A 14,980-nucleotide genomic window follows, 5' to 3' on the forward strand; every position below is an offset into this window, starting at 1 on the left:
TCTTTCAAGAAGCAAGCATCTTTTAATTTCGTGGTTGCAGTCACCATCTACAGTGATTTTGGAGCCCAAGAAAATAAAGTCTGTTAGCATTTCCACTGTTTTTCCATCTATTTGCCATGAAGTGATGGGACCAGATGCCATGATCTTAGTTTTCTGAATACTGAGCTTTAAGCCAAGTTTTTCACTCTCCTCTTTCACTTTCATCAAGAGGCTCTTTAGTTCTTCTTCACTTTCTGCCATAAGGGTGGTGTCATCTGCATGTCTGAGGTTATTGATATTTCTTCCGGCAATCTTGATTACAGCTTGTGCTTCATCCAGCCCAGTGTTTCTCATGATGTACTCTGCATATAAGTTAAATAAGCAGGATGACGATATATAGCCTTGACGGACTCTTTCCCCTAGTCAAAAACAGCTGTTGTTCCATATCCAGTTCTAACTATTGCTTCCTGACCTGCATACAGATTTCTCAAGAGGGAGGTCAGGTGGTCTGATATTCCCATCTCTTTAAGAATTTTCCACAGTTTATTGTGATCCGCACAGTCAAAGGCTTTGGTGTACTCAGTAAAGAAGAAGTACATGTTTTTCTGGAACTCTGTTGCTTTTTCGGTGAGCCAATAGATGTTGGCAATTTGATCTCTGGTTCCTCTGCCTTTTCTAAATCCACCTTGACCATCTGGAAGTTTACGGTTCACATACTGTTGAAGCCTGGCTTGGAGAATTTTGAGCTAGAATTTTGCTAGAGTGTAACATGAGTGCAATTGTGCGGTAGTTCGAGCATTCTTTAGCATTGCCTTTCTTTGGGATTGGAATGAAACCTGACCTTTTCCAATCCTGTGACTGCTGCTGAGCTTTCCAAATTTGCTGACATATTGAGTGTAGCACTTTCGCAGCATCATCTTTTAGGATTCAAATTAGTTCAGCTGGAGTTCCATCACCTCCATGAGCATTGTTTGTAGTGATGCTTCCTAAGGCCTACTTGACTTCGCATTCCAAGATGTCTGGCTCTAGGTGAATGATCATACCATCATGATTATTTGGGTCATGAAGGATCTTTTTTGTGTAGTTCGTCTGTGTATTCTTGCCACCTCTTCTTAATATCTCCTGTTGCTGTTAGGTCCATACCATTTCTGTCCTTTATTGTGCCATCTTTGCATGAAATGTTCCATTGGTATCTCTAATTTTCTTGAAGAGATCTCTAGTCTTTCCCATTCGGTTGTTTTCCTCTACTTCTTTGCATTGATCACTGAGGAAGGCTTCCTTATCTCTCTTTGCCATTCTTTGGAACTATGCATTGAAATGGGAATATCTATCCTTTTCTTCTTTACCTTTCACTTCTCTTCTTTTCACAGCTATTTGCAAGGCCTCCTCAGACAACCATTTTGCCTTTTTGCATTTCTTTTTCTTGGAGATGTTCTTGATCCCTGCCTCCCGTACAGTGTCACGATCCTCTGTCCATAGTTCTTCAGGCACTCTGTCTATCTGATCTGATCCCTTGAATCTGTTTGTCACTCCACTGTATAGTCATAAGGGATTTGATTTAGGTCATACCTGAATGGTCTAGTGGTTTTCCCCAGTTTCTTCAATTTAAGTCTGAATTTGGCAATAAGGAGTTCATGATCTGAGCCAGCGTCAGCTCCCAGTCTTGTTTTTGCTGACTGTATAGAGTTTCTCCATCTTTGGCTACAAAAAATATAATCATTATAATTTCAGTGTTGACCATCTGGTGATGTCCATGTGCAGCGTCTTCTCTTGTGTTGTTGGAAGAGGGTGTTTGCTATGACCAGTGCGTTCTTTTGGCAGAACTCTTATTAGCCTTTGCCCTGCTTCATTCTGTACTCCAAGGCCAAATTTGCCTGTTACTCCAGGTGTTTCTTGACTTCCTTCTTTTGCATTCCAGTCCCCTATAATGAAAAGGACATCTTTTTTGGGTATTAGTTCTAAAAGGTCTTATAGGTCTTCATAGAACCGTTCCACTTCAGCTTCTTCAGCATTACTGGTCGGGGCATAGACTTGGATTATTGTGATATTGAATGGTTTGCCTTGGAAACGAACAGAGATCATTCTGTCGTTTTTGAGATTGCACCCAAGTACTGCATTTCGGACTCTTTTGTTAACTACGATGGCTACTCCATTTCTTCTAAGGGATTCTTGCCCATTGTAGTAGATATAATGGTCATCTGAGTTAAATTCATCCATTCCAGTCCATCTTAGTTCGCTGATTCCTAAACTGTCGATGTTCACCTTTGCCACCTCCTATTCGACCACTTGTCATTTGCTTTGATTCATGGACCTAACATTCCAGGTTCCTATGCAATATTGCTCTTTACAGCATTGGATTTTACTTCTATCACCAGTCACATCCACAACTGGCTGGTGGTCTTGCTTTGGCTCCATCCCTTCATTCTTTCTGGAGTTATTTCTCCACTGATCTCTTGTAGCATATTGCGGTAGAGTGTCATATGAGATAAGAGTATCAAAATTGCTTAAACAGTACCTGATATGTTATAATCGTCCTTTGAGGATGAGCCATAGTCTTTAAGCTGCGTAGTATCTGTTTCACGTAAGAACTGACTGCTCTGTGCACCCCGTGGTCAGGGAGCGTTCCGAGGCCTCTGGTGACAGTGCCACGTTCCCTGCCCTCGGGTGAGTGCTCCTTTCCCACAGCTCTGACCAGCCAGGGAGCACGCGGGGTGCATTCAGTCTGAACTTGTGCCAGAAAAAGTGGTGGGAGTTCATGGTGGTGGAGGAAGAATAGGAGAACTTTAAATAGTTTGAACATCTCCCCTGTTTAAATTACATGCTTAATTGGGATGAAGATATTTAATTTGTCTAACAGATGAAGAAAACAAAGTATTCAACAGTGAGTATGCTTTATTACTTAGATACTTAGTATTACTTAGATACTTAGATTACTTAGCCATAAATATTCCTCCAGATTTTGCATATATAGTTAATTTTAGGAGAAGGAGGGTTTCGTAGAAAATTTTTCTTTCTTAATTTTCTGAGTTTTATAAAATGAGCATGTGTTAACTTACAGTGAGAAAGAAAGTGAGGATCAACTCTTTGCCTTCTCATTTGCAAGTCAAAAGTGAGGTCTAGATTTTCAAGATTAAGAAGTTTTGTGGTTCAGTATTTTATAAATACCCGGGTTAAAGTGTCACTAACTCATTAACTCATGTGCTGAAGCATTTCTAGCAAGGAATGAACACTTGAAGAAAAGATACAAGGTCTAGTCCTTGCTTTTCCATATTGTAACCAAAAGATTGGGAGCAAGTGATTTAATTTTCCTGAATGTCAGTAATTTTTTCATTTGTTAAAGATAATGCTGGAATTGAGCTGCAGGAGTTGCTTGTATATTTTTGAGATTAATCCTCTGTCGCTTCCTTCGCTATTATTTTCTCCCAATCTGAGGGCTGTCTTTTCACCTTGCTTATAGTTTCCTTTGTTGTGCAAAAGCTTTTAAGTTTAATTAGATCCCATTTGTTTATTTTCGCTTTTATTTCCAATATTCTGGGAGGTGAGTCATAGAGGATCCTGCTGTGATTTATGTTGGAGAGTGTTTTGGCTATGTTCTCCTCTAGGAGTTTTATAGTTTCTGGTCTTACATTTAGATCTTTAATCCATTTTGAGTTTATTTTTGTGTATGGTGTTAGAAAGTGTTCTAGTTTCATTCTTTTACAAGTGCTTGACCAGTTTTCCCAGCACCACTTTTTAAAAATAAATGACCCAATCAAAAAATGGGCCAAAGAACTAAACAGACATTTCTCCAAAGAAGACATACAGATGGCTAACAAACACATGAAAAGATGCTCAATATCACTCATCATCAGAGAAATGCAAATCAAAACCACAGTGAGGTACCATTACACGCCAGTCAGGGTGGCTCCTATCCAAAAGTCTACAAGCAATAAATGCTGGAGAGGGTGTGGAGAAAAGGGAACCCTCTTACACTGTTGGTGGGAATGCAAACTAGTACAGCCGCTATGGAGAACAGTGTGGAGATTTCTTAAAAAACTGGAAATAGAACTGCCATATGACCCAGCAATCCCACTGCTGGACATACACACCGAGGAAACCAAATCTGAAAGAGACACGTGCACCCCAGTGTTTATTGCAGCACTGTTTATAATAGCCAGGACGTGGAAGCAACCTAGATGTCCATCAGCAGATGAATGGAGGCTGTGATACGCCATGGAATATTACTCAGCCATTAAAAAGAATTCATTTGAATCAGTTTTAATGAGATGGATGAAACTGGAGCCCATTATACAGAGTGAAGTAAGCCAGAAAGATAAAGAACATTACAGCATACTAACACATATATATGGAATTTAGAAAGATGGTAATGATAACCCTATATTCAAAACAGAAATAGACACAGATGTACAGAACAGACTTTTGGACCCTGTGGGAGAAGGCAAGGGTGGGATGTTTCGAGAGAACAGCATCCAAACATGTATATTATCTATAGTGAAACAGATCACCAGCCCAGGTTGGATGCATGAGACAAGTGCTCGGGCCTGGTGCACTGGGAAGACACAGAGGGATTGGGTAGAGAGGGAGGTGGGCAGGGGGATCGGGATGGGGAATACATGTAAATCCATGGCTGATTCATGTCAGTGTATGGCAAAACCCACTACACTATTGTGAAGTAATTAGCCTCCAACTAATAAAAATAAATGAAAATAAATAAATAAAAATTAAAAATTAAAAAAATAAAGATAATGCTTACAAAGTAGTTATGAAAATTCATACTGCTTAGCAAAATTTGAAAGGCATGACAATAGAAGTAATTTTATAGTTGTAAATCAAGTTTTAGTCTTTGTTTTGCTGTAGGAGACAAATCATCTAATAATGTGAAGGTAAACTATTTAACACTATGATTGATAGGAATTTCTGCATGTATTATGGTTGAATTATTTCAGACCATTTAATGCTGCATACTTGCAACTAGTCACGGTAAGTAGTGCTTTGAGACTTGCCCTCCTACTTCACAAAGTAAGCATGAACTAACCTACTTGTTTTGCTTTCCTTAAGTAAATCTTTTTTTTCCCCCCGTACTCATGTATCAGCAAGTTATCTTAAAATAGTTTGTTCCACTGATAGAATCTGTCTTCTATTCAAGTCTTGGTAAGGAGAACTATTTCTGTTTTGTCATTCACATCTAGAAAACTTGATTAAAGATGGAAAGATATGCCCTTGAGTGAAATGTTTGTGCTTTTAAAACAGACTTAATAAAAAACATGAATGGTGTTTAGATTATTTAGTTAAATTTGTATGTCCATCTGTAAGATGAATAAACAGAAGCCATTTTACCATAAAGGTGAATAAACTATTTGTCCAAGGTGGATGGTATCAAACTAACTCTAGAGATAAATCTTTTAATTTCTAACAGTACTCTTTTATTGGCTGTAGTAACAATAACATTTATCACAATTATAACAAATTGTGAATCATAAAGTCCTTTTAAAACTGCTTCCTTCATCGTTTAATAGCACAGGAATAAAGTGTATTTCCTGTGGAAAGGTCTTTCTTGTTACCTGTATACCAGTTGTGCGTTGTCCACACACTGCTCAGATCTCTAAAGAGATCTGTGAATTCCGATCTTGGTTTTGGGAGATATTTTTACATCCTTTCTTGAGCTTCCTAATGAGATATCATACTTACTGTGTGGTCCAGATAGATTAGATGCTCCCCACCACTAGGAGTCTAATCCTGTCAAACACGGAGCAGGCTGACTGGCGCCATAGATGGACAAGCTGTGGATAAAGGAGATTCTCTTATGAACGTTTAATTTGTAGTTTTGTGACACTTACAGTCAGTGTCATTTAAATGATAAATTTATGTAGTGTAGATGTGTTTATGATTTTTACATTATTTGAGTGTAAGAAAAATTGCCAGTTTTGAATTTGTCTTTGTTTTTGTCATTGGTTAAAATGCAGGATTTAGAATTTTGAATATATCTTACTGTAATAGGTGCCTGGAATACTTACTAAGAAATGATGCAAATCCGGGGATCCGGGACAAGCAAGGATACAATGCCGTTCATTATTCAGCTGCATATGGTCACCGTCTGTGTCTTCAGCTGGTAAGAATCCTGAGTTCTTGTGGAAGGACCAGTGTGAGTTTATGTTCTAATAATGCAGTGACAATGAGAATAAATGAATCAAGAAATAAGTGCCTTGTAATATCTTTAGAATCCGTTTCCATCTTAAATTCACACTTAACCTCATTAAGCTTTATTTCATTCCCTTTTCCCTTTCACGGCAAAAGGGGACAGAAAGAAATCAGATCTCTGGAGAGGTCTCCTTGTGTCCTTCCCGTAGAAACCCCCATGCCCACCTAGCGTTCACTGCCCCTGCCTCTTGAAAGGTTTTCTGGAAGGCATTAAAGAACTGTAACTTTGTCACATGTGAGAAATACATGTCCCTGTGAGAAGATTCCCCTGTATATTTAGGGATTCTGAAAGGCCCAGTCTACTAGCAGTCTGTCCTGAAAGGGGAGACTCATCTGCTGCAGCGGAGCTTTTTATTTCAAATGTGGTCTCATTCCTGAGTATATACACCATTCACCCAACTCAGCCAAACCAAAAGGCAAGTTAAATGATTCTCAAGTGTGTGGTACATGCCTCATGTCACAGATTTCTTCATTTATTTATAAATTAACATTGCTTGCTTTAAAGTGGGAGTAAAATTCAAGGAGGGTGGGTATAAAAAAGAAAAAGGAGGTTGTCATACGTAATATAGCATTTAGAACCATGCTTCAGAAATACTATTTTCTTAGGTTACTATAGTATTTCTAGACTAAAATCTGAGACCCATGTATATACATTTTTGGTCTGCTGTACAGTTGTTTACTTAAAAGACTATAAATTTTTGGAGGCAAAGAAAGCACAAGTTCAGAAGAGAATTTAACAAAGCCATAGGTAAATAGAGACATGTAGTTTGCATTATCTCTTTACTACATAGACTGCTTCTTCAACTCAGTGTTTTTATTTTAAACTTTATTTCAGATTGCAAGTGAAACTCCTTTAGATGTTGTAAGTATTAATCGGTTTTCCCGTTACTATTCAGAGTATTTAAGTATTTGCTTTCAGTCGAACTGGAGCCTGTCTGACACATTCCTGGGAACAAAGATGGTGACAGAAATCATGTTTATGAGGGAGGAAGAGGGAGGAGGTTCTTACTTGGTGGCAGTTAAATAGCATTTCTTTCCAAGTCAGAGTTTATAGCCATTCCCTCAAAACTCTTAGAGTGTGTTCCAGATTTTCAGGATAATCCATTCTGTAAGGTTTCTGAGTTTAGTTTTCATAATATAATGTTCTGGGATTTTTAAATTCATGTTCAAGTATCCACTTATACTCTAAAAATGGATTTGAACTAGGGGGAGGGGGACCAGGAATACCTGCTGTGGTATGTCTTAAAGTGCCATTTCTGACATTTAAAATTCTTTTCCTTCTCAGTTAATGGAAACATCGGGAACAGACATGCTGAATGATTCAGACAATAGAGCAACAATAAGCCCTTTACACTTGGCTGTAAGTACTGCCTTCACAGCCAACTTGATGGCTGGTTTACTGAAAATATCTCATCCCTGTTTGTGTTGACTCAAGCTAGGACCGAGAACTTTGGGTCCTGATAATGATGATCATAGAATTAAAGCTGTAGGAACTTGCTTAACAGAGAATTCTTGAATGTGCTTTTGTTTGTTTGTCTTTAAAAAGAAAGTGGGGGGGGTGGGTTTAATTTCCCCCAGACCTGCTCTAAGGAGATAATATGCCTGAGATGTGAACTTTAAAATGACCTACTCTAGTGGAATGGCTTCTGCATTCTTAAGCAGATTATACAAGAACAATAATTTCTGTGGCATTTCTACAACATTTTGCTTACTTTGTGATTTTGGGGGTGGTAAGTGTGTCTTCACTGGTCCTTCGGTTGCTCATGCTATAGGATTTAATTTCATGATTTTCTAGCTTCACTAATGTCCATCACTAAGAGGAGAAGGTTAGGAGAGAGTGTGACAGTTAAGTCATATACAGGAATGAATTACCTTACGGATTTCAAGCAGGGCTCAATCTCACTCCTTCTGTGCTAAAAGAAGAATTATCTTTGTTGTGGGATGTGGGGGGACTTTGAGAGTCAGGAGAATTGGGTATGGTCACTGTTGTGAGACCTCTGGTTTCAAGTGCAGTAAAATGTTTTAAGGGTCTATACTTAATGTGTGTCACTAAAAGTTCAGTGACCTGTTTGTTTCTTCTCACAAATACTATTATTTTTTGTCTTAACATTTTTCTGGCATATTTTCTGACACTGACACATGTACACTGAATTTTCTGCCTTATCTTTCTGCCCCTGTCTCCCCAGCAGTACTTCTTACCATGGTCTAAATAACTAAGAAGACATGCTGAAGCTTCTTGCTTCCTTGCCCTTTGGGTCTTTGGAAGTACTATGTACTCTTCCAGACCTGTACAGTAAATAAGTCATCTGGAAGTGCAAAGCCAGCATGGAGAAAATAGCCATTTTACTATGGGTGGCAAGAAATGATGTCTGAGAGGGTGTAGACAGTTCTTCCTGCATCGTTATCGTCACTCTTACAATAATAGCACCTCATCTCTGAAACACTTATTAGGTGCCAGACTAAGCACTTTGTCAACTTTTTGAATACATTATCTCAAAAGTTTAGTTCTTTTAACTAGTTCTTTTACTCCATGGCTATTGTGAATAGTGCTATTATGAACAGGAGTGTGCCAAATAGTATTTTTAAGCTGAAATGGAAACAGTTTTGTGATTTTTATAATCAGGTTCAGTGAAATGTGGTTATACCACCACTTTGGCATTTTGTATCTGTCCCAAGGGGGTTTTCAGAAATTACCTAAGTGATTTTTTTAACTTCCAAACTCCCAATCCGGGACAACTTGCTGCAGTGAAAACACACTGACCTGAGGCCTAAGGAAACCGGCCTTGGTCCTGCCTTCGCACATGCTAGACAGCCCAGTCCCTTGTCCTAACCCAGTCAGAGACATCATGAGGACAAGAGCCCTGTGCACATCATCCTGGCTTCTAGTTGCCCTTCTTTTAGTGGCACTGGTACTGAAGAACAAGCCTAGAGGTTTGTTCAACTCTCTTCAGACAGAGAGTTGAGCTCCGTGATCTCGAGATCAGTAAGGCCCAGAGCAGCTTTATCTCCTGCTGGTCCTTTCTGACATTTCCCACAAGAAGTAGCTTAACAGCCCTTTGATACAGTGTGGGGCCCTCTTTCTAGCTAAATACCTCTTTTTAGAAGCAAGTGATATTTAGCACAGGCATGGTAGGATTTTATATTTTTCAGTTCTAAATGAAAAGTTCACATGGGATCATTTACAGTTTTGCCTGTATATGCTAAGCTGCAGGTCTGAACAGTATCAGAAAATCACTCATTCCTTATCTAAAAGGGGTGACGTGAGTGAACAGAGAAGACATTGCTTCCCCACCAAGAACTGTGTCTTTGTTGCCTTTACGTCCTGCTCAGCGTCCAGTCCAATAAGCGTAATAGATGTTCAGTTGACATGTTGGTTTTGAAATGAGTTCTTTGGAAAGCCCCTTTATCAGATTGTGTAAAGAGGGGGTTTCAGACAAATTGTAAAATCTCCTTGCTCTGCTGTACACGAGGACAGTGCCTAGCGCATGGCAGTTATTCCAGCAGGGCACAGTTTAAATATTTTTGAAAAGAAATTTTTTCTGAGATACAGCACATTGTAGGATAGGGTGGTCATTTTACTTTGAGAAACCAGAGGACACAAGAACCAGCTGAACTTCAGCTGCTACTGTCTCTTGTGGTCGAAGCGCAGTAACATTCTGTTGGTGAAGCGGGACGCTGAACTCTGATGAAGAACCTGGGCTTTGGAATCACAGATTCAGAGTGAAATCTTCCTTAGAACCCGCGTCACACATTACAGAGTGTCTGCCATAAACCAGACATTATATACCTGTGAAAAGATTGCCTGTCATTTGAACTTGTATTATTTGTGGAATACTCATCCCTAACACTGCAGCCTACTAATTGATTATTAGAAAAGTTATAGTTAACTTTCTGAGTTACCAGTACAGAAGTTTTGGATCATCTTAAATACAATGACGTGAAGACAAGTTTGCTTACTCCTTTATGTTCTAGGGTTTCTAAGAAGTCAGTCTAAACATATGTATTATTTTAATTTCCATTTTTGTTTGTTCCTAGGCCTATCATGGTCACCATCAAGCCCTGGAAGTGTTAGTACAGTCTTTGTTAGATCTTGACGTGAGAAATAGTAGTGGAAGAACACCCTTGGACCTTGCAGCATTTAAGGGCCATGTAGAATGTGTGGATGTTCTCATTAATCAGGGAGCCTCAATCTTAGTCAAAGATTATATTTTGAAGAGAACACCTATACATGCAGCAGGTATGCCAAAGACTATGAATGATTTTATTTACCACTTTCCATCTAATACTCTCTTCTTTTTCACTTTCTTGTATATTATACTCCTGGTAATTGTTTTAAAGACTTTGATTGTAAAAATTCTAATGATTCTACTCTCAGGGAAAAGACAACAGCAAGATTATAATCACTTTTTAAAAAATATTATCTACTTTAGAAATTGTATTTATATAATAGTCTAACTTTGAAGTACTTTATCAGAAACACCAAAAAGTACAATATGTTTTTACTTCATTTTGATGGAAATTATCTTGAATTGGTACGTGCTTTCATTTAACATCTGGTAAATATTTTACTTACTGTACCAGGGTACTACATTAAACATTTAATGAGACAGGAGTTACAAAGTGTCTGTGTGAGACCTACTTCATGGGGTGTTCTGTGATGTTGTAGACTTGTGAAAATGGAAAGCCACATAACCCTGCCACTGTGATGACTCGGTACTCTGTGTATCACTACAGATAAGGAGTCACCACTCTCTACAGGAATTACTACAAGCAGTGTTCATTTTAAATAACGAATTCAAGACTGATATAGGTGAAGAAGTCCTAGTCAGGTATTTTTCTCATCCCCAGTATGCTATACAAACACTCGTCAGTAGCCCGCTGCTATGTACTGAGTGTCAGTGAATCAGTTTAAAAAAAAAAAAAAAAAAGATGGGACTAAACAGAATTTCCTTGAAGCATCCACAAGGATCACATCTAAAATCAGGAAAGGAGGATAACTTTCACTATCAGGGATAAAAATATTTCCCAGATGCCCTTCAGACTTCTGAACGTCTCAGTGGCAGAGCTTGAAACCAGCCATTGGGAGAGGAGAATGTGACTGACCTGTCTAATCGCGGTGTGACCGCGTGGCTGGAGGCAGGCTGCTGTTCCAAAGTGCACTGCCACCCCCAGAGAGGGGAATCCCATGAGCAGTTTCTTTCTTGTTAAATTCGAAGAATATTCTGAAATTATATCAAGAAAATGTGGTTTAAGATGAACATTTTCTGTTTCATCATTTTATATGTATATATAATTGCTGAAATTTTTAAATATCCCTTACAGCAACAAATGGTCATTCGGAATGCTTACGGCTACTAATAGGAAATGCCGAACCACAGAATGCAGTAGATATTCAAGATGGAAATGGACAGTAAGTTTTCCCTGTTCTTTAATTAGTTTTGGGATCTAAGACAGATCTTCAGTCTTCATACTTTTGCCCCTGTTTTGGTAAGTCTGGCATAGTGTGTAACTGAGTGACGTCCAATGCAGCTTTTTAAGTGTGCTTTAAAGCTGAGTCACAGAAAGAAGGGCTTGTTCCGAAAGCCGCCAGCCCAGCGTGCTTTCCGGGTGAGGTCTCAGTGGTGACGGGGCTGCTCCTGTTGTTGCCCAGGACTCCTCTGATGCTGTCTGTGCTCAACGGGCACACGGACTGTGTGTACTCACTGCTCAACAAAGGCGCAAGCGTCGACGCCAGAGACCGATGGGGAAGGACGGCCCTGCACAGAGGGGTGAGCAGAAGCCTTCTTTTCTGAAGGTTTTTATGACCTCGTTCTACCTAAAACTGAACGAGGCTGTGTTTATATTTTTCTTCATGAAGTTTTTACCAAATCATCTTTACTGTTTCTTTCACTGTCTCAGTTTCTGAACTCTGATTTTAAGCAACCACAAAGCACAACTTAATCCAGAGAAAGATAATATTGAAACAAAATTTTAAAACCCTAAAATCTTGAATAGTCTTATACATTTTTTCTTTTCTTTCTTACACATTTTTGTCTTAACTTTTTCACCTTTGAAATATTTTCATTCAATTGAAAGGCCCTTTTTCCTAGTTTTCATATTACTTTTATTTTGAAAAAATTACTGCTTTAACTGAATTCTCAAGCCACTTTCAATAAAAATACTCAAAATATGATAAATGCCTTGACTGGTGGGAGGACATGGGGAATACAGACTTTAAAATTCCTAATTAGCTATCATTGGTATGTAGTGCCCAACACAGCGTGTTCGGTGACATGCAGGAATTTTCTTTTCAGGCAGTCACAGGCCATGAAGAGTGTGTGGATGCATTACTTCAACATGGTGCTAACTGCTTATTTCGAGATAGCAGGGGCCGGACACCAATACACTTGTCAGCTGCCTGTGGACACATCGGTGTTCTTGGAGCCCTTCTGCAGTCGGCAGCATCTATGGATGCAAATCCAGCCATGGTGGACAATCACGGATACACAGCACTTCACTGGGCCTGCTACAACGGTTAAGTACAGAGACCCAGACCCGCATCCCCTGCCTGCTGTGTGTATGCCACAGAGAGATAGGCGACTGTAACACGTTCTGACTTCCCTGAGAGTGTATCATATTCTAGACTGGAATGTGTTTCCTGAGCACTCTGCAAGTTAAGATCCTTACATCAACAGTAACATGTATGTTCAGCATTTTAAGAGAGTGAAGTGCTAGTAGAATAGATCATAGAAGTAGGAACTAGAAACTTTTGGACACTTTCACAGTTAAGTGAACTTGGCTGCACGGTTGTAACAGACTTACTTTTAGCTTCCGGGAGAGTAATTGTCACCATTAGTCCTTTTACAGGTAATCTCACCAAAGGTCAGAGAGAGAAGTATAAAGCTATTTTTAAAGGATAGAAAAACAGGGTTTGGCTTTTGAAATGTCACTAAAATAATTTAAGTAACAGCACGTTGATAGATTTGCTCATCTTCAGTAACAGTTGACTATACTATGTATAGTGTAAAACATCAATTCTGTCCAAGTGTGTACTTAGGTTATTATCAAAGATACAAGGGATTTTTTATTTGTTGTTTCAAATTTCAATGTAGCATTCAGGTTAGTGTTAGTCTTAAGAACATATCTACAAAACTAGCTGACAATTCTAACAACTTTCCCTCAAAATGTACAGAAAATAGAAATTACCTCTTTGTATAAGATCCACTTGCTTAAAAAAAATTAGTGGCTGTTCTAAACCTCAGCTAACTGCCTTGCTGCAGAGGAGGCTTCTGTTTTTTTGTAATACGCTGTTTCGTGTGATTCTTTTACTGGGAACCATTTTGAGAAATAATTGTTGAGTTGTAGTAAAAGAAGAGAAATATGAATCTTGCAAAGTTATATTAATAATGGAATCAAAAATTTTCATGAGCGTTTTCTAGATAAACTTTTAATTTTCATATTAGTCCTTGTATCAGAATTGAGAGCTCTATTCTTTTGTTCTGAGAAAGCATTGCTCTCTTCTTGAGGATTGACCACATTTGGTCATTTTGCAACTCTGAATATTGATTGTTGTTGTTTAGCTGCTCAGTCGTGTCTGACTCTGCAACCGCATGGATGGCAGCACATCAGGCTTCCCTGTCCATCACCATCTCCCAGAGCTGGCTCAAACTCATGTCCATCGATTCAGTGATGCCATCCTACCATCTTGTCCTCTGTCATCCCCTTCTCCTCCTGCCTTCAGTCTTTCCCAGCATCAGGGTCTTTTCCAATGAGTCAGCTCTTCGCATCAGGTGGCCAAAGTATTTGAGCTTCAACTTCAGCATCAGTCCTTCCAGTGAATATTCAGGATTGATTTCTTTAAGGATTAACTGGTTTGATCTCTTTGCAGCCCAAGGGACTCTCACATCATACATGACTACTGGAAAAACCATAGCTCTGACTAGACAGACCTTTGTCGGCAGCGTAATGTCTCTGCTTTTAAATACACTATCTAGGTTTGTCATAGCTTTTCTTCCAAGGAGCAAGCATCTTTTAATTTCATGGCTGCAGTCACCATCAGCAGTAATTTTGGAGACCCCCAAAATAAAGTCTGTCACTGTTTCCATTGTTTCCCCATCTATTTGCCATGAAGCGATGGTAGCAGATACCATGATCTTCCTTTTTTGAACATTGAGTTTTAAGCCAGCTTTTTCAGTCTCCTCTTTTACGTTCATCAAGAGGCTCTTTAGTTCCTCTTTGCTTTCTGTGATAAGGGTGGTATTATTTGCATATCTGAGGTTATTGATATTTCTCTTGGCAATCTTGATTCCAGCTTAAGCTTCATCCCAGCAATTCACGTGATATATTCTGCACAGAAGTTAAATAAGCAGAGTGACAATATACAGCCTTGACGGACTCCTTTTCCCAATTTTCAACCAGGCCTTTGTTCCATGTCTGGTTCTAACTGTTGCTTCTTGACCTGCATACAGGTTTCTCAGGAGGGAGGTAAGGTGGTCCGGTATTCCCGTCTCTTTAAGAATTTTCCACAGTTTGTTGTAATACACACAGTCAAAGGCTTTAAGCATAGTCAGTTAAGCAGAAGTAGATGTTTTTCTGGAATTATCTTGCTTTTTCTGTGATCCAGCAGATGTTGGCAATAAGATCTCTGGTTCCTCTGCCTTTTCTAAATCTATCTTGAACATCTGGGATTTCTCGGTTCAAGTACTGTTGAAGCCTTACTTACAGAATTTTGAGCGTTATTTTGCTAGTGTGTGAGAGGAGTGCAATTGTGCGGTAGTTTGAGCATTCTTTGGCCTTGCCTTTCTCTGGGATTGGAATGAAAACT

At 39.1% G+C, this 14,980-nt stretch overlaps 1 protein-coding gene across 5 annotated transcripts in view; it reads left to right on the plus strand.

Moving 5' to 3' along the window:
- The window catches only part of ANKRD28 (ankyrin repeat domain 28), a 198,333-nt gene that overhangs the window by 167,555 nt on the left and 15,798 nt on the right, over positions 1-14,980 (plus strand). For all 5 annotated transcript variants that reach the window (XM_043875390.1, XM_043875392.1, XM_043875389.1 and 2 more), the window contains 7 exons: positions 5,977-6,088; positions 7,013-7,039; positions 7,463-7,537; positions 10,213-10,414; positions 11,500-11,587; positions 11,828-11,945; positions 12,471-12,690. In XM_043875390.1, coding sequence (XP_043731325.1) covers positions 5,977-6,088; positions 7,013-7,039; positions 7,463-7,537; positions 10,213-10,414; positions 11,500-11,587; positions 11,828-11,945; positions 12,471-12,690 — 842 coding nt within the window. The remainder of the gene's footprint in view (positions 1-5,976; positions 6,089-7,012; positions 7,040-7,462; positions 7,538-10,212; positions 10,415-11,499; positions 11,588-11,827; positions 11,946-12,470; positions 12,691-14,980) is intronic.

Source organism: Cervus elaphus, chromosome 19, assembly GCF_910594005.1.
Source record: "Cervus elaphus chromosome 19, mCerEla1.1, whole genome shotgun sequence".
NCBI lineage: Eukaryota > Metazoa > Chordata > Mammalia > Artiodactyla > Cervidae > Cervus > Cervus elaphus.